Source organism: Pocillopora verrucosa, chromosome 3, assembly GCF_036669915.1.
Source record: "Pocillopora verrucosa isolate sample1 chromosome 3, ASM3666991v2, whole genome shotgun sequence".
In the NCBI taxonomy this organism is placed as follows: domain Eukaryota; kingdom Metazoa; phylum Cnidaria; class Anthozoa; order Scleractinia; family Pocilloporidae; genus Pocillopora; species Pocillopora verrucosa.
Window position 1 is genome coordinate 17005419 of NC_089314.1, and position 23943 is coordinate 17029361.

General features: G+C 39.9%; 3 protein-coding genes across 4 annotated transcripts in view; 2 read left to right on the forward strand and 1 right to left on the reverse strand.

The window, feature by feature from the left end:
- Positions 1 to 1626, forward strand: part of LOC131775457 (protein virilizer homolog) — a 29262-nt gene extending 27636 nt beyond the window's left edge. For both annotated transcript variants that reach the window (XM_059091570.2, XM_066163230.1), the window contains exons 54-56: positions 567 to 604; positions 738 to 822; positions 1145 to 1626. In XM_059091570.2, coding sequence (XP_058947553.2) covers positions 567 to 604; positions 738 to 822; positions 1145 to 1232 — 211 coding nt within the window. In that variant the 3' untranslated portion in view covers positions 1233 to 1626. The remainder of the gene's footprint in view (positions 1 to 566; positions 605 to 737; positions 823 to 1144) is intronic.
- Positions 1265 to 4976, reverse strand: LOC131775415 (E3 ubiquitin-protein ligase NRDP1-like). Its single transcript, XM_059091517.2, has 2 exons — positions 3434 to 4976; positions 1265 to 2129 (listed from the first exon to the last, which is right to left on the reverse strand). Exons 1-2 carry the CDS (start codon positions 4274 to 4276, stop codon positions 1908 to 1910), a joined length of 1065 nt encoding a protein of 354 aa, XP_058947500.2. The 5' UTR covers positions 4277 to 4976; the 3' UTR covers positions 1265 to 1907.
- Positions 4977 to 6943: 1967 nt separating this feature from the next.
- LOC131775456 (uncharacterized) lies at positions 6944 to 23850 on the forward strand. The gene is made up of 4 exons (XM_066163419.1): positions 6944 to 7104; positions 14676 to 15284; positions 19126 to 19449; positions 21265 to 23850. The coding sequence occupies exons 2-4, from the start codon at positions 14699 to 14701 to the stop codon at positions 23670 to 23672; spliced, it is 3318 nt and encodes a 1105-aa protein (XP_066019516.1). The 5' UTR covers positions 6944 to 7104; positions 14676 to 14698; the 3' UTR covers positions 23673 to 23850.
- Positions 23851 to 23943: the final 93 nt, after the last annotated feature.

A 23943-nucleotide genomic window follows, 5' to 3' on the forward strand; every position in this document is an offset into this window, starting at 1 on the left:
TAGGGAACGCCTTGGGGAGTAGAAAAATTTTTCCCTGAGTAGAAATGTCCCTTCAGCAACAGATACAGCGGTTCAAGGGGCCCTTTTTTCGTTTGTAGCCCTTCACTGGATGGGTAGGTTTGATTTTACTTTTAGTCACACTTTTTGCGCACAAGCCTCTGACTCAGTCATGGAGGGAATGTCATCCATGTATCAAGTAATCGATCGACTGATTGATAGGAGTGCTGAGTTAAGCCTTCTCGATAAAGCGTTTTCCTGCTTCACAGAATGTCGTAGGGTCTCGTCACATGTCTTTTATATTCTGGCGAGAGCATTGCGTGACAGCGCGCCGAACCTCTTATTTTCAGGAAGGGGAGATAACCTCTCTTTAATTGGAAATTACTTTACCCTATGTCGTTCTCAATTTTGAGTGACCCCGGGGTTGATTTTCAGGTTAATTCCTGGCAGATCTGCACTTATGTTTCTTCTAGAGCACGGCACGAAGTCTTAGCTGATTTTGTTCGTTTGTCAGTCTTTTTCTGTGTGGTCCTTGACACGTTTGACTGTTATTATTCTTCGTTTTTCAGACCGGATTGGGGATCGCAAACTCCTCAGCCGTATAGAGGTAACTGAGAGTTTGCTGACTCTTTAACCTTTTTTCTTTATTAAAGCCTTGTTCTCTAGCAGAAAAACTTAGTAGATCGATGAGGAAAGTGAAAAATATTTGTACTGAAAGTTGGTGTGGGCTTTGTTTTCAGGTGGTGGAGGAGGAATGAGAAATAACTATAATCGACCACAGATGCGAGGTTACTGGGATGCGCCCAAGTCTAAAGATGACTCGCGGTGAGACTCTCGTTCAGTTTTCCGTTCATTCCTATGTCTGGTTTCTCTCTGTGTTGGTCCATTTGTGGACCTGCTTGTTTATCTGTCTGTGTCTGGTGTGTCTGTTGGTTTGCTTGTTTGATCATTGGATTAGCGCGTTGGCCAGTTGGAAGCTGTTACACCAGAAATAAATCGCAAAACAATTATGTTTTTCTTATATAACTATCGTTGTATGTTGCCGTTCTTTCTTTTACTTAAGCTCTCACAATGAATGATATGTCAGCGGTTTTCAGTGTTTTTCTTAGTCAGTTTTGTGTTGAACACTCCCTCTCATTCCTTCTAGGTTCATGCCCCCGCCAAATGTTGGAGGTTATCGGCCTGGGGCTGGGCGAGGTTATCCAGGCAGACATATGAGATCATTTACACGATGAATTCAGTCTCCAGAAAGAACGATCCACGCACATACTTAAATTTAACTTTTATTCTGCTGATATTTCAGTTGATGTTAAAGTTAAGCTTATCGTAGAGAGTGTGGCATTACAAAACCATTTAAGTTAGATTAAATAGACCTAGGAAACCATTAGATTTGTTTGTACCATCAACGTTCGTTCCAATTTTACATTAAATTTTCGAAACTTGATACTAGTGTCCATATTTATCTTGGCTGGAGAGTTTTAAGCGAAGTCGTTGAGGAGGCTGTGCCATACTTTTAAGTAGTATTTAAGATAATATCTTTCTCTCCTTTTTGCGTTAAATGTGTAACTTTCGAACTACACCAAAGCCTTTGACATCTGTAGCTCCTCTTTGCTAGTTTCACAAGAACCGCTTGTGCCGGTAAAAGTACTCGGGACAAAGGCATTTAGGACACGTTGCAGGATCTAATATTAACGTTGTCTTAGAGTGAAAATTCAAGTGTGTGTATTAGGGGTTAAACTTTCTTTTAGAAGTACGATATTTAATATATGGAAACTGTTTCTGAAAAGCGAATATCCTCTTTATCTCCAACACAAACTTTAAGTTAAAGCAGGAAACATTAATTCTTTATGATGGTAAATAGAAATCTAAGTTTTCCTCTTCATCTGGAGTTCTTTGTTCTTGGAAGCGTTTCAGTTTGTACATGGTGAAGTGGAAACATCTGGCGTTCGACGCCATGATTCCAAAACGGCTCTGTTCAACGAGGACTCCTCGCTTTGAGAGCGAGGTAATACCGCGGCTTGACCCGCACCTGCGGGACTTGGGCACCAACTTCGAGGCTTTGTCCCGCGGGAGCTTCGGATGTGGCTGAGAATGGCGTCTTCCTCAGTTGAGGACGAGCGGCTCAGGTTAACCTGGAAGGTTGAAAACAATCCGTCTCTGAGTATAAGATGCGACGGATCGGTTAACGCGTCCGAACCGCGTTCGTAGTCTGGATGAGGACGCGTACACTGTTGTTGGGTGCAAGTTTTTCGAGTGCAAGCGTCAAGAACTATTGTTTAAAGGGTGTGAAACACTGCGTGAACGGATAACCTTTTCACGGGCTTTTAACACCCCTATCATATGGCACGAAATTTTCTAGTGAAATAAGTATGAAAACGTTACGAACAGTGGGCCTAAATTTCACCATAACGAGTTCCTGAGTACCCGGTATTGTGCGCGGAATAGCGCATGTCGAAATTCTATTGTTCGCAACACCACCCGTGTAGTTTTGAACTATCTTCTGCTAATGTTGGCAAGGTCTTGATTACCTGACGGCGCCACATATCTAGATTATTGCAATCCTCCCAAAAATTCATACTTCAAATATTTAACGTGAGTTAAAAAATTCTTTAACCACAATAATTTTGCTCCTAGTCAATTTGAACTTATGACTAGCAAAAGGAAATCACGCGCGACTTGTTTTTTGTTTGAGCGCCATTCAAACAAAAGAGGACATGAAGTTTTTTGCTTATTATGGAGTTGCATCCTTGATGGCATGTTTCAAAATCGTTGTTAACTCTTTAACTCCCATGATTGACTAAGACGGAATTTCTCCTTACAATATCAATGTTATATCAACCAGACAAGTGATGAGAATAAAGAAAACTATTAATTTGAGTATAACTACTTAATCCAGTACTAAATTCTCTGAACTAACATTTCAAGAATTGTATGGTTGACAGTTAGGAGAATTACAAATTTGGTCTGGGAGCTTAAGGGTTAACGTAAGAATTAAAAGAATTATGAAGTGGAAAAACCAAAAAAATTAACTTTGAGGGAACAGTTTTCGATTTACATTCGACGGTTGCAGAACCAAGAACTGTTTCTTGTATCTCGTTGTTAATCTTTTTTTTTTCTTTTTTTTTTTTTTCCGTATGGAAACGATTTCGGTTCGTGACTCACCTACACCCAAATAACCGAAAGGTCACGCAAACGGAAAACTACAGAGTTAGTAAGAAAAAACGTCAATATCATTGTTTAGAGTTGTCAGTGTGAACAAAATACTTAAACCGCATAGAGAATATCATGCCATGGGCATAAAATATGGAAAAACCTTTTTTTTATTTACGTAGTTCTTTTGTCTATTATGTCGGAAATTGAATTGAATACTAAGATTTTCTAAGGCTGAGATCACAAGTTTTAAAAAACATAACATTAAAATTTAAGGGAATTATACCTGATCATTCAAGCAGTGTATTGTATCCTTCCTTACATACAGATACCGCTTGTTACAACTGCTGCAATATCGCTCCGCAATTTCGTCTTGATATTTCAAGCTTCTTAACCATTCCAGGATCTCTTTCCTTTCGGGATCCTCACTGTGAAGCTCTTCTCTCTTTTGCGCTTTCAGCGATTTGGTCTCACGGATCAGCTCCGCCACTTGAGATTTCAAATCTTCGATTTGATTTTGAAGCGTGGCTTCCTTGTACACCATATGAACGCGATGTGAATCAAGTCGCGACTCCATTTCCTTTTTAAGCTCACGAATCTTACCGTCGCTTTCCTGCTGTTGTTTAGCCAAGGTTTTGCGCAATTCTGCTATACAGTTGTGTCCGGATTCTTCACTTTTGCTCACTTTTAGGCCACATCCTTTACTGCATTCGGCCGACTGAAATTTGCACGTCTTAGAGTGCGCCTCCAAATCGCGTCTAGTGAGTTCCTCGTTACAACCTTCGTTTGGACACCGAACCAAAACAAAACCACACTCCTCCTTCGAATGCGTTTTAAGCGCATCTAAACGCACCAAAGCCTTACAACCTCGCACTTCATTGTCGCATCTTATTTTCAACGCATCCAAATCATTTTTCATGTACCTGAAAATCGGCTTCAAGTCGCTCGGCCATAGCGGTAAACGGTCTTCTGGGCAAGTGTTATAATGTGTGAGCCACGCGTGAATACAAGTCGAACAAAACGCATGCTCGCACGGGGCTTGTAATGGTTCTTCCAGAACGTCGCGGCAAATGGAACACAGAAGCCCTTCGTTGACTTTTCCGGTAAACCTTTCAATGTCGAAACCCATTTTAGCTCCTTTGAGTGTTGAAAGCAAGATCACTCTTTCCTCTTTGTTATAACTGTCCGCCGACAGAAAGTGATCGCTTATATAGGAGCGCAACGTCACTCGGAGAGGGCCAATATTTCAGCTATTACCAATCACGAATTGTGTGCGATCAAGTTATTCTTTGTTTTGCTTTGATATCGATGTTATTCTTCAATTCTAAAACAGGTACAGGTCACAGTGAACTGTGAATTTTCTTTGTAAATATTGCAGTTCAATGCTGACGTGACATGCCAAGACCCTGTGAGGGCGTCTAATCACATAAGAATGTGTTATAATGTTTATGCTTCGCCGTCGTCTGTTTCTCCATGCATGACACACGCCACTGTTCTATTCACGCCACGTTTCCTCGATGGCCGCTTCTCTTTGATGTGTACCTTCTCTAGCAAGATTGAATCTTTTGAATCGGCGCAAAGACTCGACAATCCTGTGACGTGGAGACTCAAATTCAAGCGGCAACCCGTGACATGCGACGCGATATAAGACGACGCTGTTTTTGCTTTAACCTGACGCAGCGGTATTGCGTCAAAGGTATGAACACAACCGAGGCGGGATGCTGATATATATATTTTTTGCAGCACTCAGCGTGCCGTGGTGCGGTCACTTATCTGTGTGTTAAATCAATATGTACTCTAGGAGGTGTCGTGCAATAAAAGCTTCGAACTGAATTTCTCCTTCAAGTATTTTCGCTGAAATTCAACTCAGTTTTAAATAGGACGCCTATTAGGCGCCAGGCGGAACATCTGTTCTTTTAAAATGTTGTATCTAGGATTCGATCGACTATTCTGGAATAATTATACACAAAGTTTTCTGTCAAACATGTAAACAAAAATGTGTTAGGGTATTTACATATTTCATTCATACTAATAGCCTAGGGGTCAAATGTCCACTTATATTCCGAACGTCTGTCATCAAAAGAAAACTTGCGATCGAGTTTCGAACTTCTTCAAAATTTTTGCATTTTAGTGCATACGTGATCAGAATACGGCATTTTCTCTGAAAAAGCACATTTTTAACCTTAACCTCTTGCACCTTTCTGATCAATATAGGAAGAACACTTCCGAAAATTAAACACAAAGAAATCGCTTGGGCGCTTAAATTTATTGTTGATACAAAGACTTGCGGTTTTGAACTGAGGAACCTTTTATTTGAACACTATGTACACTAAAGAAGGACTGTACAAAAGAGAGAGGTGTTTATCATAAATGCGTTTTGTATCATTTACATCGTATTATTAAGTTGTACACGATCTTAACCGACTATGTAAGATCTTTGGCACTTCTTCGTCATTTCTTGGACAAAGTAATTTTGTTATCTCCAGTTTAATTTTAAAACATTCTCTAAATAGCTCGGCTAATTAGCGGTTTCAATATCAAGGCTTAAATTCGCTTTGCGGTTAGTGGAGGCCTCTTAATCTGTGCAAATTTCCCGCATTGCCTAAGCGACTTAAACTGTTATTCGAAGTTTAATTGAACTGGGCGAACAAATATTGGGTCATATGTGGAGGCTTGATTGAATTATTAGGATGCCTATTCGAGAGTTTCGTAAACATTGTTGCAATAATTTTGGCATTAACGTTGTTGGCTTTCTTTAACTACAACGAAAATGAGCGAGAGGGGTACTCGTACTCGATATGTTGACCCACGCCAAAATTTCCATCAGTCTTGATGTTCAAGGCAATCTATTGGACCGCAATCTAGTAGCTTCTTCTGGCGGCCTTCAGTTCTTCTCAGAGCCCCGCCGTGTTTGCAGAGTGGTCCCGTTCGTTTGCTGGTCTTCTTTGACCAGAACTTGGAGAGGCAATCTACTGATCCAGATGCAGTAGAAAATTGCGTTTGCAGTGTTTTCTTTCGTGATCGTCCAGGAGCCTATTTCTGATGTTCCTGTAGTCTCCAAGGCCTACTCTCGGTTTGCGGCTGACGTCATACATTTATGCACATTAAGAGTCCACCATGTTGGTGCCCATCTTAGGTGTGAAATTTCATGCAAATATATTGCCATCTCTATAGTGCCCTCTTTCAAATACTTTGTTTTATATATATTTCTCGTGAAAAAAATCCAGAATCACAAGAGAATATTTTCCTTAGGATACCTGTGCTTTCGAACTACGCAGAGGACCTGGAAAGCCACGTTCAAGGCGATATTTTAAGAAAGTTTATGTGGTTGGTGTCGATCTAGTAGCTATTCCAAGCGAGCAGTTCAACTCAGAATGTCTGCCCCCAAAAGAAGTCTTGAACCTTCTTTCTTATTTAGTTCTGGAGACAAGTTATTAAACAAATAAACAATTTAAAGCATTCAAAAGTCTTGAAGCGTAACCAAATGATGTTTGGCTTCGTAACATCGGTTCAAGGAGAAAAATAGTAAACTAGATTGTTGTTGTGGCGTGGGTGAGACATTCGCAGCGGATGAATGATCCGCTTGTAGACGTTTGGATTATCGTAGACTGCGAAGTTGACTTTTATCCATCTCTCTTTCTTATCTTGGATCCAGAGACAAATGAGGCCTTTTTTTCAAGTTATCAATCCCGTCAAAGACTTAAGTAGACTGGGAAATATTAGTATTTGAAGGAGAAATCAAAGAAAAGGAACGACATGACTTAATTCTCCAGGCCCCTTGCAGGCTCGGAGGGACTACACGACCTGGGACGAATATCTGTTGCCCGGAAGTTCCCATAAATGGAAAACGACCCATTACAGCTGGTTTAGATTTCCAAATGCCTTTACTCGAAATTTCTGCTGCGTATTCGTAACTTTACTTTCCCTTGCAAGAAGAGATCAACTACGTTAAAATAGGTAAGATGGATATTTTTACGATTCCTAAACTGAGCATCGTAATGAGTTTGTTTTCGATGGAAAATGCCAAGTTCTATCGAAGTTTCGCGCGCAACATGTACATCCACGCTTAGTTTATATTAAGTTATAGCGAACATACTTAAACTGCCCAAATGCTTATTTAACCACAGAAAACAAAAGTGTTAAGAAAAATGCTAACAGTTATTTTACAAAAGTAATTTCGTTTAGGTTATACAGCTTACTATAACTAAAGAAGTGATGCCATCAGTCATATAGTGTGCGATGGTTTTGCTTTTATTTCCAACTTGGCCTGGCTTTCACAAAGCTTCTTTACACATTCTTGCGTTTCTAACCTCTTCTTATTTATATCATATGTATGCATGGTACCGTATTTATTCGCCTATAAGCCGAGACCCTAAACTTTTTCATGTCAGCAGCTGTTGCATTGAAATAAAAAATAAACACAAAACATTCGGCTATAAGCCGAAACCTAATAATTGCAAAGTACTCCACGCGTGTCGTTAACTGAGATGAATTAACATAAACCGAAAACAAAAGGAGCTTCCCTCTCGGGAAACATGCAACCAAAAAGTAGGTTATGAATAAACATAGATCATTCTAGATCGCTAGAGATTACGATCAGCTGATATCTGTCAGATCGTGTTGCAATGTTTACACAAACCGTGGGAATGACCGCTTCTGATTGGCCAGTTTTTCATGTTGTCAAATTTCGAATCTTGTTAAGCACCCGTAAATTTTTTTTGGCGAAAATACTCGGCTATAAGCCGAACCCCCTACCTTGGCGAGAATTTACCTGTTTTCAGTTTAATTTGTTGGAAAAATCGCTCGGCTTATAGGCGAATAAATACGGTAATTCGTTTGGTTAAAATCTCATAAAATTCAGAAATTCGTTTATTCACAACCAATTATAATAAGCGTAAGCACTAAAACATGGAACGACCTAAAACCTCCTAAAACCACCCACAACCCCCTCAAAAACATATACAGCCACTTGCAAACAATCTAAAACCATCTAACGCAAGGCATAAATGTCTAAAATAAGGTGACAACAACATGTCACATACATGAAGTACAGGAATGAAACAAAACCTCCACCTCCCCCTGAAATATAACTCTCCCTGGTCCGTTGTATAATCAACCATCTCACGAAATGAAATGTGAGAGCATGCAAATTATATTTTATATTACCGTAATTTCTGGCCGTTTACCTGCACAGCTGATTAACTGCACTGGCTGATTATTGCATCAGGCGAAAAATAAAGTCAACAGATTACCTGCATTGGTGGATAACCTGCACGTTATGTTATTCAACTTTTTGGTGGTGAAAACGTGACATTAAGGTGATACATTTCAGTCTCTTAAAAGTTGTCTGATCTAACTTTTGAAAACTTGAAAGCTTCTTTGTCGAGTTTAAAGGTCAAAGAAATTCAGATGTGAGCACAATTCTGTGTCAATATTAGCATGTACTTTATTGATAAAATTATACAGTAAAAACACTAGCGGCCCATACCCAAATCTCAATGTTTCATACTTGACAGAATGCATCATGTAGATTTGTTAAAAGAAAGCTGGGTGAGTGTTAAAACTTGAATTATGAAGTACTGTCGGCAATTTTCTGAAAAAAATAGATATCTCTGGTTCTATTGGGCCTAATAAGTCCCTTAAAAATGGGAAAATTATCTTTAACTCAAGGCAGTGTTAAATGGAAATTTGTTACTGATGTGCTGGATATCTTTGGATTATTTTTGTCACCATCACAGTTTTGTTTTCACGTGTGCCAATAACAATTTGTTCGTCACACAACTAATTATGCATGAAATAAACTTGAGTTGGCATCATGTTTTCGTGCTGCTTTGTGGCACTCTTAATACAATAAAATTCATTTGAGAGGTGGAAATGCATGTAGGTGAGAATTTTTTTCAATGCAACTACCAGTAGATTTTAAAATTGTCACATAACCTGCACCTCCCTATTACCTGCAGTGGCACATGTTTAATGCAAAATCAACTGATTACTTATGGGTAAACGGCCTTACCTCTATAGTAAAAGACTTAAAGACTTTTCAAAATGAACTATCAAGTTACAAAATATGGTGGTTTTAGGTTGTTCCATGTTTTAGTGCTTATGTCATTTTAAGACAAACTGCTATCACAAATTTTTGTTAATGAGATTGCAAGGAAATCACTCATATACTTAAACAACAGCTAACTTCAGGATCATGTAGTATGTTTTATCTTCTAGTCACTGGAAGGAACTGGTTGCATGTATTATAGACCTTGATGATGATAAATGTGTTACTTTATATTCATGCATATGGGATGCATATGAATGAGGGTTGTGCCTAACTCCTACGAGCTAGAGGTACACACAAGGAGCACTAGTAGGGAGTTTCTGAGTCAGGTGATTATTGGAAATTGTCAGCTATTGCAATATGGCAGACTACTCCAGTAACACCATTTGTGATTTACCAACAGTCACGCGACATGATTGAACCAGACATGAACATTAGAACATGCTTTACATGTGAAGAATACATTGTTGAGTTTCAATCAAGGAAATTTTGCTAAATTTTGTGTGGCTGTTTCCTTCTCCCTTGTCAATCTTAAGTTTCTTGTTCAGCAGAGTTTTAGCTGAACACTGTAGCTGCTAAGACCTACGCTTGCAAAGGTAAACAAAACTTATGAATAGTATCACCACTATAATGCACTTGTCATGGTGCTACTGGTTGGAAAGGTCCTTAAGATAAAATTTCTAAATTGTCTTGTACCTCTAGCCAGTTGAATCTCAGGAGGCTTAGAAATACTACCGGCTAGAGGTACAGCTTGCATACTTAGTCAACTTTGCTCAGTTGTTACTATGGTTTGCTTCACGTTTTTTTCTGCACGACATTCAGTTCTTTTTATTTGGTCTTGTACTTCTAGCTGGTAGGATCTTAGGGGGCTTATGAAATTAAGTTACTGGCTAGAGGTACAGCTGGCATACTCAGTGGACTTTGCCCAATTTTAATCATGGTTTGCTCCACGTTTTTACTTTTCCGCACTCCAAGTTGTAGTCTTACACTCCTTGGAATCATTTTTCACAAGTCAGATTACATTTACATTTATTTTTTTTATTTGGTCTTGTTCCTCTGGCTGGTAGGATCACAAGTTAAATTATACTACTAGCTAACATACTTAGTGGACTTTGCCAATTCTTATTATGTTTTGCTCTACATTTTACTTTTCTGCACGCCAAGTTGTAACCTTACACTCTTTGGAATCATTTTTTTTTTTTTTAGGAATACATTTGAATTTTTTTTTTCTTTTATTTGGTCTTGTATCTCTAGCTGGTAGGATCTCAGGAGGCTTAGAACGGACTACCAGCTAGAGGTGTAGCTTGCATTTTTAGTCAACTTTGCCCAATTTTAAGTACAGTTTGCTCATTTTACTTTTCCAGACTCCAAATTAGTCTTACACTTATTTAGTCTATAACCTCTGGCTAGTAGGATCATAGGATGCTTAGAAAATACTTGAAGTGCAGCTTGCAATATGCAAGCTGTACCTCTAGCTGGTAGTATTTTCTAAACCTCTTAAGATCCTACCAGCTAGAGGTACAAGACCAAATAAAAATAAATGTAAAGTGGATTAAGTATGCAAGCTGTACCTCTAGCCAGTAGTATATTCCAACCCCCCTGGGATCCTACCTGCTAGAGGTACAAGACCAAAGGAAAATAAATAGAATCATACTCATTGTTGAAAAAAGGGATTCAAAGAGGTATAAGACTAATTTGGAGTGCAGAAAAGTAAAATGTGAAGCAAACCATGTTAGAAATTGGGCAAAGTCAACCAAATGTGCCAGCTGTACCTCTAGCTGGTAGTATCTTCTAAGCCTCATAAGATCCTACCAGGTAGAGGTACAAGACCAATTAAAAATAAATAAATGTATATGTATTCTTGAAAAAGGTGATTCAAAGGAGTGTAAGACTAATTTGTCGTGCAGAAAAAAATGTGAAGCAAACCATAGGAACAACTGAGCAAAGTTGACTAAGTATGCAAGCTGTACCTCTAGCTGGTAGTATTTTCTAAGACACCTTAGATCCTACCAGCTAGAGGTACAAGGCAATAGAAATTTCATCTTGGGGATCTTTCTAACCAGTAGCACAATGACAAGGGCATTATAGTGGCGATACTATTCATAAGTTTTGTTTACCTTTGCAAGTGTAGGCCCTAGTGGCTACAGTGTTAAGCTAAAACTCTGCTGAACAAGAAACTTAAGATCAACAAGGGTGAAGGAAACAGCCACACAAAATTTAGCAAAATTTCCTTGATTTAAACTCAATAATGTATTCTTCACATGTAAAGCATGTTATAATGTTCATGTCTGGTTCAGTCACATCACTTGACTGTTCATAAATCGCAAATGGTGTTACTGGAGTCTGGAGTAGTCTGCCATATTGCAATAGCTGACAATTTTCGATTATCACCCGACTTGGAAACTCCTTACTAGTGCTCCCCGGGCGTACCTCTAGCCAGTAGAATTTAGGCACAACCATGAACTAGTGATTACACTTTTATCATGCAGCACCATTTTGCGTGGTGCACCAAATTGAGGCAAGAGGGGCATTCTGTTCGGCATGTTTGTATTGGTCACTATGGCTGAGGGATTAATGGCTTCTTTTGTGTGGTTGAAATCTCTTGAAAATAAGAATGAATGTAAAGACAGACCAACACAGACTCCCCATGTGGCTTTTGTGGTAGCATCGCATTATTGCCTTCAAATTATTTATTCATTTTTTTGCTCTCACAAGCATGTCTTTAAGGGATGTTCCTTTTTTGTAAGAGAAGATTGGAGGTTATTGTAAAAAAATTGTTTTCAGCAAGGGCTGATTGTGTATCAGACTCCAATGTTCCGTCAATATTTGTTTTTAATTTTTATGAGAATAAAGGTAGAGACAGACTGGCATGGACTCGAGGTGATGATGTGATGGCAATTCATTTTGATCTCAATAAAATCATTTGAAGGAAAATTGAAGAAAGATAAATTCTCACCACTATCATTTTGTTTGTCGTAACTACATAAGTTAATGCAACAATGATCTTGGGCCATGCTTGCTTGTAATCTTCACTCAAAACACTGTAATGTAACACACCTCTGTAACTTATGCCCATCCAGCCTCAATTTGGTGGGCCACAGAATCCAAGATGGTGCTGCATGAGAAAAGTGTTTTGCATGGCATCTTTTATGCAATTTCATTTCGTAAGCACAGGTGTAGGAGTCAGGGGAGCAGGTATCATATTAAAGCTGATTATCCAATAGGGTTTGAAGAAACAACCTCCTTTTTTTATTTGTTTATTGATCTTGAGCAATGAGGGAGTCTTACTGACAATTAATACACAGACATTAGCAGGTAAAGCAATGACCTAAGAGCAGGCTAAAACACTAACAAGCATACTTACATGATGTCGAGAGAATGTCAGTGTAAGCAAAAAAACATGGCTGGCTCCTTTCAAATGCATTCAGTAGTACCAAGGCCTGGACAGGTCACTGTACATAAGCAAATTGGTAAACTCTTTAGGGTGAATCATGTTATTGGGGAGAACCCATTGAGGGAATAATGGCTAATTTGGGGCTGTACATATACTGCAGTGTAGCCCATCAATCAAAATTTGAACTTCTGATGATTCCTTGTTAAGTATAATTTATGTTAATTTTTAGGAGAGAAGGCATTAATGTCCACTTAATTTTGTAACCTGGCCTAGAATATCAGTCAAAATAAACTATATGAACTAATGCTAGCTGCATAAATGATCTTAAATACATGCACTCTGTTATATATATAACACAGTGCATGTATTTAAGATCATTTTTTCTTACTTTTCTTCTATATGAGGATATTTACCCCTCATATTCAAGGATTGTGGCTGAAAAAAATTGCTTGATGTTAAAAACATTCTAAGGATTAACTGGCCTTAAGCACTACCCTACAATCCAATAAATTTGCAGTTGCCCCTCTGAGGTTCAGAAATCCAATGCAAAACAACCAAGAGGTGGGCTTGAAGAAAATAAATTTGATAACTTTAGTTGATTAAGTGTCAATCTGCAGAAGGGGAAATTTAGGGTTTAAATCTAAGATGGATTGCCAGCAGGGGTTTTCAAAGACTGGACATCAGGAGCCCATCCAGGAATTGTTCTAGAAGAGGGGTTCAAACTTTGACTCAGAAAACACCAAATTTTTTCACGTTATAGCCTAAGTAGACTTAGAAATATTTCAAGACATATAACTCTATAACACCTCTTATTACATCTCTGTAATGCCTTTGGGCTTTATGAAACAAATCTTGTTATCTGATTGGCTACCTGAGGGGGTAAGATGGGCTGATGGACTCAACCAATATCCAGCTATCTTGACCTCATGCTTGGTCAGTAAGGCATATATACTGAGTAATAACATGTGATCCTCTTGTTACAAATATTTTTGGTGTCAGGGTCAGCCCCTGGGATCTGTTGTTTTTGATGAAAGGTGTCCTTTCTTGTTCCCTGTGACTGAAATTGTAATGCACAGTTGAACCTTTCAGTTGGAAATGATGAAATATGGTAACTACATCTATAAGAAAAAAAAAACAAAAGCCAATCAGTTTCATGGATGGGAACTACAAAAGATAAATTGTGTTTGAGCTTATTTTGAATTGGTTGGCTAAAACTTTTTTTAGTGTGTCTCAATTTTTAAATTCAGAACATTTTCCTTGTTTGCTCCAATGATAATAGCCAAAACTACTTCACAAGGCTGTTTTCTGCCTGTTTACTATCAACAATTTGTATTTTTTTACTTTTTGTGCATTTGATTGTTGATGGTAAACATCTAAATTAACTAAATAAGGTTAAGTAATGCATAGTTATCCTTGATCATGAAAGGTCAGGACAAATTTATCCAGGGTCAGGATAACCTAGCTTAAGAACTTCATCTCCAGTTTAGTTAAAAGACAAAGGCATTTATTTTCACAAAATGTTCAGTGAGAATTGAGCTTATAGCAACATCAGGATAAGGATAAGCATGCAAGAGTTAAAATCAGGGAAAGTCTATTTTGTTGTAAAAAAGCCTTGAAATTTTTTGAAAAGATTTCCAAGGAAACAATATGATAATAGAGTTAGGGAAGTATGTTCTCTCCTAACCCCTGATAAAGGTGAAAATTAGGGGTTAAGTCCAAACCCCCCCCCCCCCCCCATCCCAATCTCTCCCCTGTCACATTGTCCCAATTCCAGCATACGATTGGCATTGATGAACATTTAGTTCCGCGATATTTTAGGGTTCTTGCTGAGAAGATATGCTTTTAAACCTTATTTATCAACTCCGCTCTGATACATTGTTACAAATCGTTTACAGGCAAACTGGACACTGTTGACACTGCAAAGAGTTTTTCTTTTTTTTTCATGCCTTTCCCAATAGATTTATTGGAAATTTTTGGTGGAGCGTGCTAAGAGTCAATGCGTCAATCAAAAAGTCTGTTGAAGAATAAACTTTTGTTAACAGACCTCTTTGTATTTGATCCTGTCTGTAAATGTTTCTTTTTCAGAGGTCAGCAATGAATCGTCCAGTATGATTCTTTCTGACGACCAGAAGCGATGGGTAGTCTTCGGAGTTGCTCTAAACAAGGTTCTAGTCGCAGAAATACGACCGTTTGTTGAACAAGAGATTCAGAGAGAGTATGGAAATCTTCAAGCTAAGCATAACATCCATTCTCAGAGCTATACAGGGCGACTCCAAAGGCACACAGTGGCTTTAAAGTATGAGAACATCAATGGAAACGACATATTACCCAAGAAACCTGGTGGAAAGTATGACTACCCCACGTTTGACTACCGGGTGACGTCTTATATTGACTTCGCCAAGCTGTATGTGGAGAGTCACATGGCCAAGTTCAACGCATTTGACGAACATTGTGATGCGTCAGCTTTGCTTGCATTGCTTGGTAAAGTTCCTGTGTTTCCCGCTGTTGTCCAGACTGCAGCTGGCAATGTAAGACAGGCCAGGAATTCCTGGGCACACTGCGAGTTTGGTAAGTGGGACCAAATAGGTTTTCAGCAGAGCTTTGACAAGATGAAACAGCTGGTGAAACAACTGGGCCTGCCAATTGCAGCCAAGGATACCCTTCTAAAAGAATTAGAAGACTGGGAGAAAAAAGGTAATGATAAAGGTTACAATAGAAAGTCTTTCCTTTTCAGTGCTAAGGAGTATAATCATGCGTGGATTAAAAGTCTGTTCGTTTTTTTGTTTACATACTTTTTTACCGTTTCTTTTATCGTTGAGTTGTTTTTTAAGTTTCAACTATCCTCCGTAAAGTGCAAGAACTCTCGTCGCATTTGAATGAAAAAGTAGCGGTGAAACCAAACGCGGAGACAACCTACCTTGACGTGTACTCTTCTTTCTTTGTTGGACTTCATAATGTACAAAGGCCAAATGAGGCTAACACGCCAATTCTCAGCTGCTAACTTGGACTGACAACTTGTTTCCTTTTTCTGCTGGTAGAAGAGAGATTGTCGGAAATGAGACTAAAGAATCTGCTATGTCCCGAAACTTCACGTTTTATTTTATGATATCAACTAAATCTCCCTCTCCCTCTCTCCGTTCTCTGTCTCACGCTCTGGTCTCTCTCATTTTAAATATATAATATGATCCTATATGATCCTATTGTTCAATCATCTGTCGCGCGACATTTCTTGGCGCGTTCACGTGCTTTGGAAGTCCTTGCTCCCATTTCTTCCATTTGGCTTGTAAGTCACTTGGTAGGGGCCTATCCCACGCGATCTTCGTGTCGCAGGTATCTCTGTAGAGCATTTAGAGAGGGTCACGGGTGAAGCCAGACCGAGTGGATCGTAGATTTTTGCGACTTTTCCCAGGATACCCCTTTTTGTCGGCTCAGCGGTTGAAATCGGGAAGCTGACTTGACCACCTCATCAGCGCGTTCCACGATCCCTTGACTCAGTTGAGTCTGGATAATGTCGTTGTACCTCTCCAGCTCGCCTTGTATCTCTAACTTCCGCACGAGATTTTTGAGACGTTTTAAACTTCCAGTGTGATTGTTCGGTAGGGGGGATGATTTCCTTTCCAGGGCAAGCTCGTCTCGTACCAGCTTTCTGAACTCCTGGTTAGTTGCTCTTTGAATTCTTCGTAAACGGTTTCCTGGTCTCCACTTGGATTGTCCTTTAGCCCCAAGACGTCTAACTTGCACAATTCTTCGTAATCAATTGCGGAGGTCTGCGTTAACAACATGTTGCTGAGATCCAACTCCGTTCCAGATGACAAGATCGTCCAGCCGAACTTCGTATATTCTGCTACTGGTTCTCCCGAGCGCCCAACTCTTGGTCTTGCCCCTGTTTTTATATTAGCGTACTCCAAGGATCAGATAAACGGGCAACATCGCTTTCTCGTCGTTATCATTTGTGGTTACGCCCTTCAAATGAGAAAACTGAACTACGATTTCTGCGCATTTTGGGTTTTCCAATGTCAACAACTCTTTGCGGTCGACTTTGTTTACTTCGGCTTCCAAGGTGAATTTACCATCAACGCTTCGAATTTGTAGGCCATAGATGTCTATCGCTTTGTTTGAAGTACCAAACATCATTTCAATGCGCTTTAATTGTTGACGGATAGGGCACAAATGTAAACAGTCCAGAAGCGTTGATGAAGCGTAGGAACTTCCGGCTCCCGCATCCAACAATGCTCGGCACTTAACACCATTCACGTCAACTGTAACCATAGGATACACCACTCCTTTCCTTTCTACGCTCGTTGTGGTCATCAGCTGGTCTCGCGATGTATGTTTGTCACAGATCGATGTATGATGTCTTCGGCTGCAGATCTGGCAGCTAGAACGGCATTTGCACTCAGAAGCGCGGTGTCGACTTCCTGTGCAATTAAAACACAGCTGTTTCAGACCTAATTGCTTCCTGCGGTCTCCAACTGTCACAAGCTTGTTACAATTTACAGCTGTGTGGTCAGTTGCGTCACAGTAAACACACCCTCTTTGTGTTGGCGTAGTTTCGTTTGCGTGAAATGTTTTTTCGCGATCGCGGAATTTAGCACCTTGCTTCCCCGCATTATCCGCGCCGCTCACAATGGGGTTGATTTCCTTCCAACTTTTCAAAGCTTTTATCAACCGTGAGAAGTCCCAGTCCTGCCAGTCAATATTTCCTCTTACTAGATCTGCTTTTACATCCTTTAGTTTGTCGAGCACACTCCTTACATTTCCAGTCACTTCTTTCAATTTGCCCAGTGTCTCGAAAAATTGCACATTGTACACGAGCTTCTTGTAAAATTCGTGGATAGGCGCAGGTTGTGTTCCTGTTATGACAGGCAAATTCGCGATGTTCTGGGCGTACGCATTTACGATCTCTCTCGTTTTCCCATATTCGCCGATGAGGATATTCTTTGCCCTCTCGTAGCCCTCTGTTGTGAAAGGTAGTCCGTCTATCTCCGCTCGAACCTTTGGATCTACCAGCTCTTTTAGGTACGCAAACTTGGTCACAGATGCAAGGTTTGCTTTATCAATTTCGGCTTGAAATTTGTTCCAGAACGGCAGCCATGCTTCATACGGCCCATTAAACTTTGTGATCTGTAGTTTCGGTAGCTTTGTTGTCCTTTGTTCATTCTGATTAGCCTTCTCAACAGGTTGCTGTTTTTCCTTGGTCTCTTCCAGTTGGCGTTCGAATTCTAGCTTCATCTCCATTTGCTCTCTTTCGAATTTAAGCTCCTCTTCACGAGCTCGGGCTTTCCTTTCTTCTTCGTCCTTTTGCTTTCGATGTTCAATCTCTCCATTCGTCTCCACGAGCCATTTTTCTAGTCGCGAAACTTCTTCGTCAGCTTCGGCGATCGGTTCTTCAATGCTACCGCTCCAACTTCCAACGTCTTCTGCACTTTTCCCGGCCTCGAACATGGTTTGTTCAACCTTTAGTTTAAGCGCGTCTATTTCTTTTACTAATGCTTGTAGGTTGTCACGATGTCGCGCGACCGCTCCTAGGTTTCCCTTTTCCACAATGCCATGTGTTTTTCCATCTGCAATTTAGCCTCTGCTTCTTTGGTTAGTTCCTCCATGCTTTGCGAGTCCCGTCGGAGGTGCCACTGTAGAGCTAGTGCCATAGGGCCCAAAATAAAATCTTTTAATCCCGCAACCGCTGAACAATTTCATCCCAGTCCCGCCTGGTTAAACCCAAGTTGCTCTAGTTCACGACCTTTTTCGCCTGGATTCGGCGAAAGTTCCTATGCGTTACCAGTGGCGAAAGGAATTTTTGTATGGCGCGGAAAATGGGGCGGAATAAGAGACCCTTTCTCGATACGCACGATGAATACCCGTGACAAACGTGGTGACTGAAAGCGAGGCCTTTGAGCATGATTGTGAATTTGTAGTTTGCCCTTCCCCCCTCTCTCCTTAAAACTAACACCCCAAATTTCAATTTCAATTTGGACGACGAGAATCACCGTGGAGTATTATGGCTAAATTCAAGTTGAATGGTACAACTTTTGAAGAGATCGGAAATGGTGTTCCTATGGTAACACTCCTAACAGAAAATCAAACGTTACTATCAAAGAAATTCCATCCACGCTTCATTAAAAAAAGCATTAGAGTGGTTCATGTGGATGAAGGAAGGAAAATCAGCCAGTGATGACCTTGATGGAGAACAAAAAGAAGGGTTTAGTTATAAGGAGTATAGTAATATACATGAAAAAATTACGCTCGTCTGATTGCCTGAAAACGAGTGCACTTTTCATGTAACACGAGTGCAAAGTTGTAACACGAGTGCAAATTGCAAATAGCGCGCGCGTGCATTCAAAATTCCGTCTGTCTTAACTTTCTGTGATTCTTTTCTCATGGTAATTAATCAAAAGTAACATCATGATTTCTCGTGCAATTTGGTGAAAAATTCTCTCGTGTTTATTTACACCAAATTGCGCTCGAAATCATGTTGTTACATATACTAAGTGCATGTTGGTAGGTTTAGTCCTGAGTATGGTTTCTTTTATCTCAGGAGCCATACTGTGTATAAACGCTACTATCGACCCTGATCTTGTGAAGGCTGTTCAACAAGATCTCATCGCTCTGAAGAACGACGTTGATAAGCTGGCATTTGAAAAAGAGGAAGAAAGAGCGCAATTGAAGACTGCACTTCATGACGCTGTAGGTGATCTGGAAGAACTGGAGAAACGCGTTTTCAAGGTGGAACAAGAACAACAGTTACTAACTGCCAAAGTACAAGACCAGAAAAATGAACTGCATGAACTAAAAACTGAACAAGCAAATGTCCAACAACGTGTTGAACATCTGGAAGGGACTAAATCCCAAATCTGTCATGGTAATGTGTAACATCTTGATTCTTCATGAGACTTTGTCTTACAATGTGATAATACTCAATCATTTTAAAGTAAAGCCTGGCTTAACTTAGAACTCGTGGATATGCGCAAAGCGCGGCGATGAAACAAATTTTTATAGGGACTCCTATTTGCAAATGAGTCACTTACACTCACTCACTCACTAAGGTGTAGACACTGTTGATTGATACTGCGGTAATTACTTGTCCCGAACTCGCTTGAGCCTGAAGCCATATCATCATGGAATTATCTTATACAAACATTGGCGGCACTTTTAGAGCAAACGAAAATAATTCTATGCTTTTCTGATTAAAAAAACAACAACAACAACAACTTGTAGAATTCACTGCCACATGTTAATTTCTGAACAGGCAAGGGCCAATTCGAAGAAAACACAACGCGATGCCTCATCAAATGTTTTACAAGTGCTGAGATAACTGGGGTTGGTGGTTGGGGAAACCGACAAAAAGAAAAAGTCTACTGCTATGAACACTGTTTCACGGATAGACACGAAAAAACTGGTAAAGAGAAAGTGGCAAGACAACAAATTATATAATTAAATTTACATACGGCACGTAACAAAGGAGCGTAATTAACAAATAGCGAAGTGCAAAAAAAATTACACGATGACAAGTGAGAAAACGAAAACAAAGGGAAAAATTGGCCCCAACAATTTCAATCAGTGAAAATATATCGGCATATCGTTTTCGAGGCGAAAAACTTTGGAGGTTTGTAGTCCGATGCAAGCAAGAGAAAACCTTGTAAATTAAGATCATCGCTTTACAATGCAAATGTTTATTGAGCGACGTTAGACCAAACATGATGTAGGAAAGGAAAATAATTTAATTTGGCTTGTGTGGGCAAAGAAAGATTTGGATCGCAGCATCTAAGTTTGATAAATTTGCAAACGGAAATTCGATAGACGAAGGATATTATTTTTGTTTTATTTTTCATTTTTCTGTGGAGTTGGATGGTTACCATCATACTGGATTTCTCCGGGATTTTCTGCAAGGATTGGAAGCTTTCAAGCAAAGTTACGAAGTGAGACCGAAAAAAAGCCCGAGACATTTTCTTTTGTTTCTTTCAACTTAATCTTTGCTACAAGACCACCAACTGCATGTTCACAAACATGTTTCATTTCTTTATCCACAAGTTGGCCATAGGTATTCTTGGACTTTGTATGGCATTTTTGATACCGCACTTATACAAGGTTCTTTTGTCACTTGTCATAAAGTTTTTTAGTATAACATTTTATTGAGAAGTAAGTATTTTGTTTCATATAGCGGTTACGTGCAAACGTATCAAAAACGGCAAGTACAGTCAACGTTCCCGACCAGGCCAAACCTCTATCGCCAAATATCATAGGTTTCCAGGACATGATGAGGGACTGTTTTATCAGGAGTGTTTTTACAGCCTTAACATTACCAGAGATAAGCTTTCTCATTCCGGTTTTTCAACTCGTACTCGTATACAGGCTTCTGCCATTTTGTTTGTTTATGTGGCCTCGTGTACATCATGATAGGGGAAGTGAAAGGGGTTCTCGGAGGGTGCTGCGCGATAAATACGGCGATAGCCATGCAACACGAGACAGTTTTGTGAGTATTCGTCATCTTGCACTTCGAGTTTTTGAACCCAAGTAAAAATTTGCGTCGCTGAGTCAAAAGTTGCGCAAGTAATCTTCGTTACTATCATGTTACACAATGTTCATTTTTTCGAGCAACATTGCTTTGTGAGAAATCATCGTTGCAAGTGATGCCAGTTAACACTACCTCAACGTCTTATTTTTTTTGATATCTCAGAGATTGCCAGTTGTGAAGCGGAAATCAGCTTGTTTGCCGAACGTTATCATCCAGATACGAGAAAGTGGCTTTTCGAAGATTTCAACAAATGGTTCGAGGACCCTGGAGACTCTAGAGCGTATTTTCTGCTTGGAGATGCAGGAGTCGGCAAGAGTGTCTTGGCTGCTGTCTTAGCTCACCAAAAGAGAAACGCTGGAAACTTAGCAGCGGCCTATTTCTGCCGCCACAACGATGCCACAAGAAACAATCCCAGGTATCTACTGGGGACTATCGCATGTCAACTTTGCAAATGTAATGAGCAGTACACTAGTCTTGTGGGAGGGGAGGTTGGCATTAGAAATTCCTTAGGTAATTCTGCTCTAGGTGTTCAGGAATTGTTTACCAAATTATTACAAGAGCCACTGGCTCAATGCGCTCCTGCTTACCCGAGAAAGTTAGTCATTATTGACGCTCTTGATGAAACAGAATACGAGTCCAGGGAAGATTTTCTCGATCTTGTAATGCGCCGTTTTCTCATGCTTCCACAATGGCTTGTGTTTTTTATTACCAGTCGCCCTGAGGACTGTGTTCAATTCAGATTAAAAAAGTACAAATCCTGTATTAAAATTTGCGCAGGGAACAGAGAAAACGTTAAGTTCTATCAACAGCACGAACAGGACATAAAACTATATTTGGAGAAAAGCGTAGATTTCTCCCGTTTGCCGAACTCGGTGGATGAAATAGCAAAGAAGTGCGATGGGTTGTTTTTGTACGCCTTCTACATTGTGAGGGCTCTCAGCAATCAATTGCATTCCGGGGTATTAAGTCAGCTCGACGATCTTTTCCCTGGAGACATCGAGGAATTTTTTATGCAGAATTTCAGGAGAGTTTTTCCCAAGGTAGGAGCGGACTTGTACAAGAAATTGTTTGGATGTGTTGTAGTCGCTCCATCTCCACTACCTGTCTCCTTTATTTCGTTTATTCTGCAAAGAGAGAATTCAAATCTTGATGAGCAGGAAGTAATTGATGCCCTCTCGACATTTCTGTTGTTGCGCACTCCTGATCAGTCATTCACGTTTCTTCACAATTTGATCCCAGCGTGGCTAACTAACAGGGAAAAAGCCTCTCGAAAATTGTTCATCGATAGGATCAAAGCAGGTGAGTATTTCAGAGACGTTATGACTACATGTCTCTCCGAATTTCTGGACGAGCAATCGGAAGGCAGCTTTTCCATTGACACCCGTGTACTTGATTACGTTTTGCGCGTGGGGGTTTGCTTTTTGCGTGGTTTCTCTGACAAAGTTTCAGTAGGAACAATCTCCAGGTGCTTGACTAGTTTTAAATTTATCCAAGCGAGAATAAAATGTAGACGTAATGAGATTTATCTTCTTATTAACGATTTTAAGAGGGAGGCCGAAAACAAGACTTCTCGTGACAGTAAGAAACAAGTTATCCAAGAAATATACGCTGTTGTTGAAAAGAATGTCAACGTTCTTTCGGAATGTCCTGAGCTTCTCCATTCTTGCTTGCGGATGACCTCTAAAGCTGTCCAGGATGCTGTCATTCCTTATGGGGTCTCAACTTGTTGGATGGAGCACAGTGTGCACTGTGAAATCCCTTTTGGTATAAGCTACTTTGCTTTGTCTCCGGATAAGAAATGGCTTGCTGGAGGAACAGGCCAATCCATATTCTTGTTTGATGCGAGTACGCTTGAAAGAATTCAAGGCCCCATCAAGGTTGTAGAATCAGGAAATGATATTCACCATGTGGAATTTTCATCAGACGGTAAGTTGTTGTTTTTTGGAAGGCTGGATAAATGGTTTTCTCTGGATGAAGGATGTTTGAAAGAATTACCTCAGTTTGCTGGTAAAAATAGGCTCTTCAAGTGGGGATCGCTCGCCTCATGTGGTCGCTATATTGTAGTAAAAAATGATGATGTTTGGAATGGATGTCATACCCTGTCTTGCTTGAAAATAATTTTTTCTTTGTGGGCAACGTACGAGCTGAAACAGATCAAGAGTGGTGAGACTGGGTTCCAACTCTTAAGTGGTGAGACTGTTTGTAAGCGTGAAAGAAAGGAACGTTATTTTGATTATTTTCCGTCTTCTGACGAACTTTATGAGTTTGTGAGAATGGAATATAAGCAAGTTCTTTTTTTTAGTAAGGATTGTGAGAAACTAATTAAGAATTTACAACCTTTCTTTGGAAGGGAAGAATATGCTTCTTCTCTCTGCGCACGATGTTCTGCGTCGATGCAGGAGCTCCAAGAATCCTCGTTTTTGCGTGTCCGTCAGCATATCACTGACCTTTACCCTGACATATTCTGGTATCAGGTCTGGAATTTGGAGAGTGGAAAATCTGTGTTGGAAGAAGCATTTTCTTTGGGTACCCAGCTTAACCCATTATTCCTCGTCTATCACTTAGTATAGCCGCAAACGCTAATCACTCGTATTTCAAACTTTACTAGAACAAACTTGACACATTGTTGAATACGGTAACTGAAAATGACAAAATTACAAACACGCGAATGAGCATAAAATAACTTACATCGTATGAGTGAAAGTACTGGAAAACGACAAAGCGAAATAAACAAGGATACTTACAAGACGAATGTGACCAAACCAAAGACGAAAACATGAAACCCAGAGCTAGGTATGTAACGACAATTTTCGCAAACTAGACAACTAACCAAATAAATTA

What these genes read in the sequence shown, in the direction of transcription:
- LOC131775415 (XM_059091517.2), bottom strand. Translation starts at nt 4,276, where the DNA reads ATGGGTTTCGACATTGAAAGGTTTACCGGAAAAGTCAACGAAGGGCTT. An exon ending in TACACTGCTTGAATGATCAG is followed by an intron (nt 2,130 to 3,433) that starts GTATAATTCCCT and finishes TCAACCTTCCAG; the next exon opens with GTTAACCTGAGCCGCTCGTC.
- LOC131775456 (XM_066163419.1), top strand. Translation starts at nt 14,699, where the DNA reads ATGATTCTTTCTGACGACCAGAAGCGATGGGTAGTCTTCGGAGTTGCT. An exon ending in AGAAGACTGGGAGAAAAAAG is followed by an intron (nt 15,285 to 19,125) that starts GTAATGATAAAG and finishes CTTTTATCTCAG; the next exon opens with GAGCCATACTGTGTATAAAC. An exon ending in TAAATCCCAAATCTGTCATG is followed by an intron (nt 19,450 to 21,264) that starts GTAATGTGTAAC and finishes TTGATATCTCAG; the next exon opens with AGATTGCCAGTTGTGAAGCG.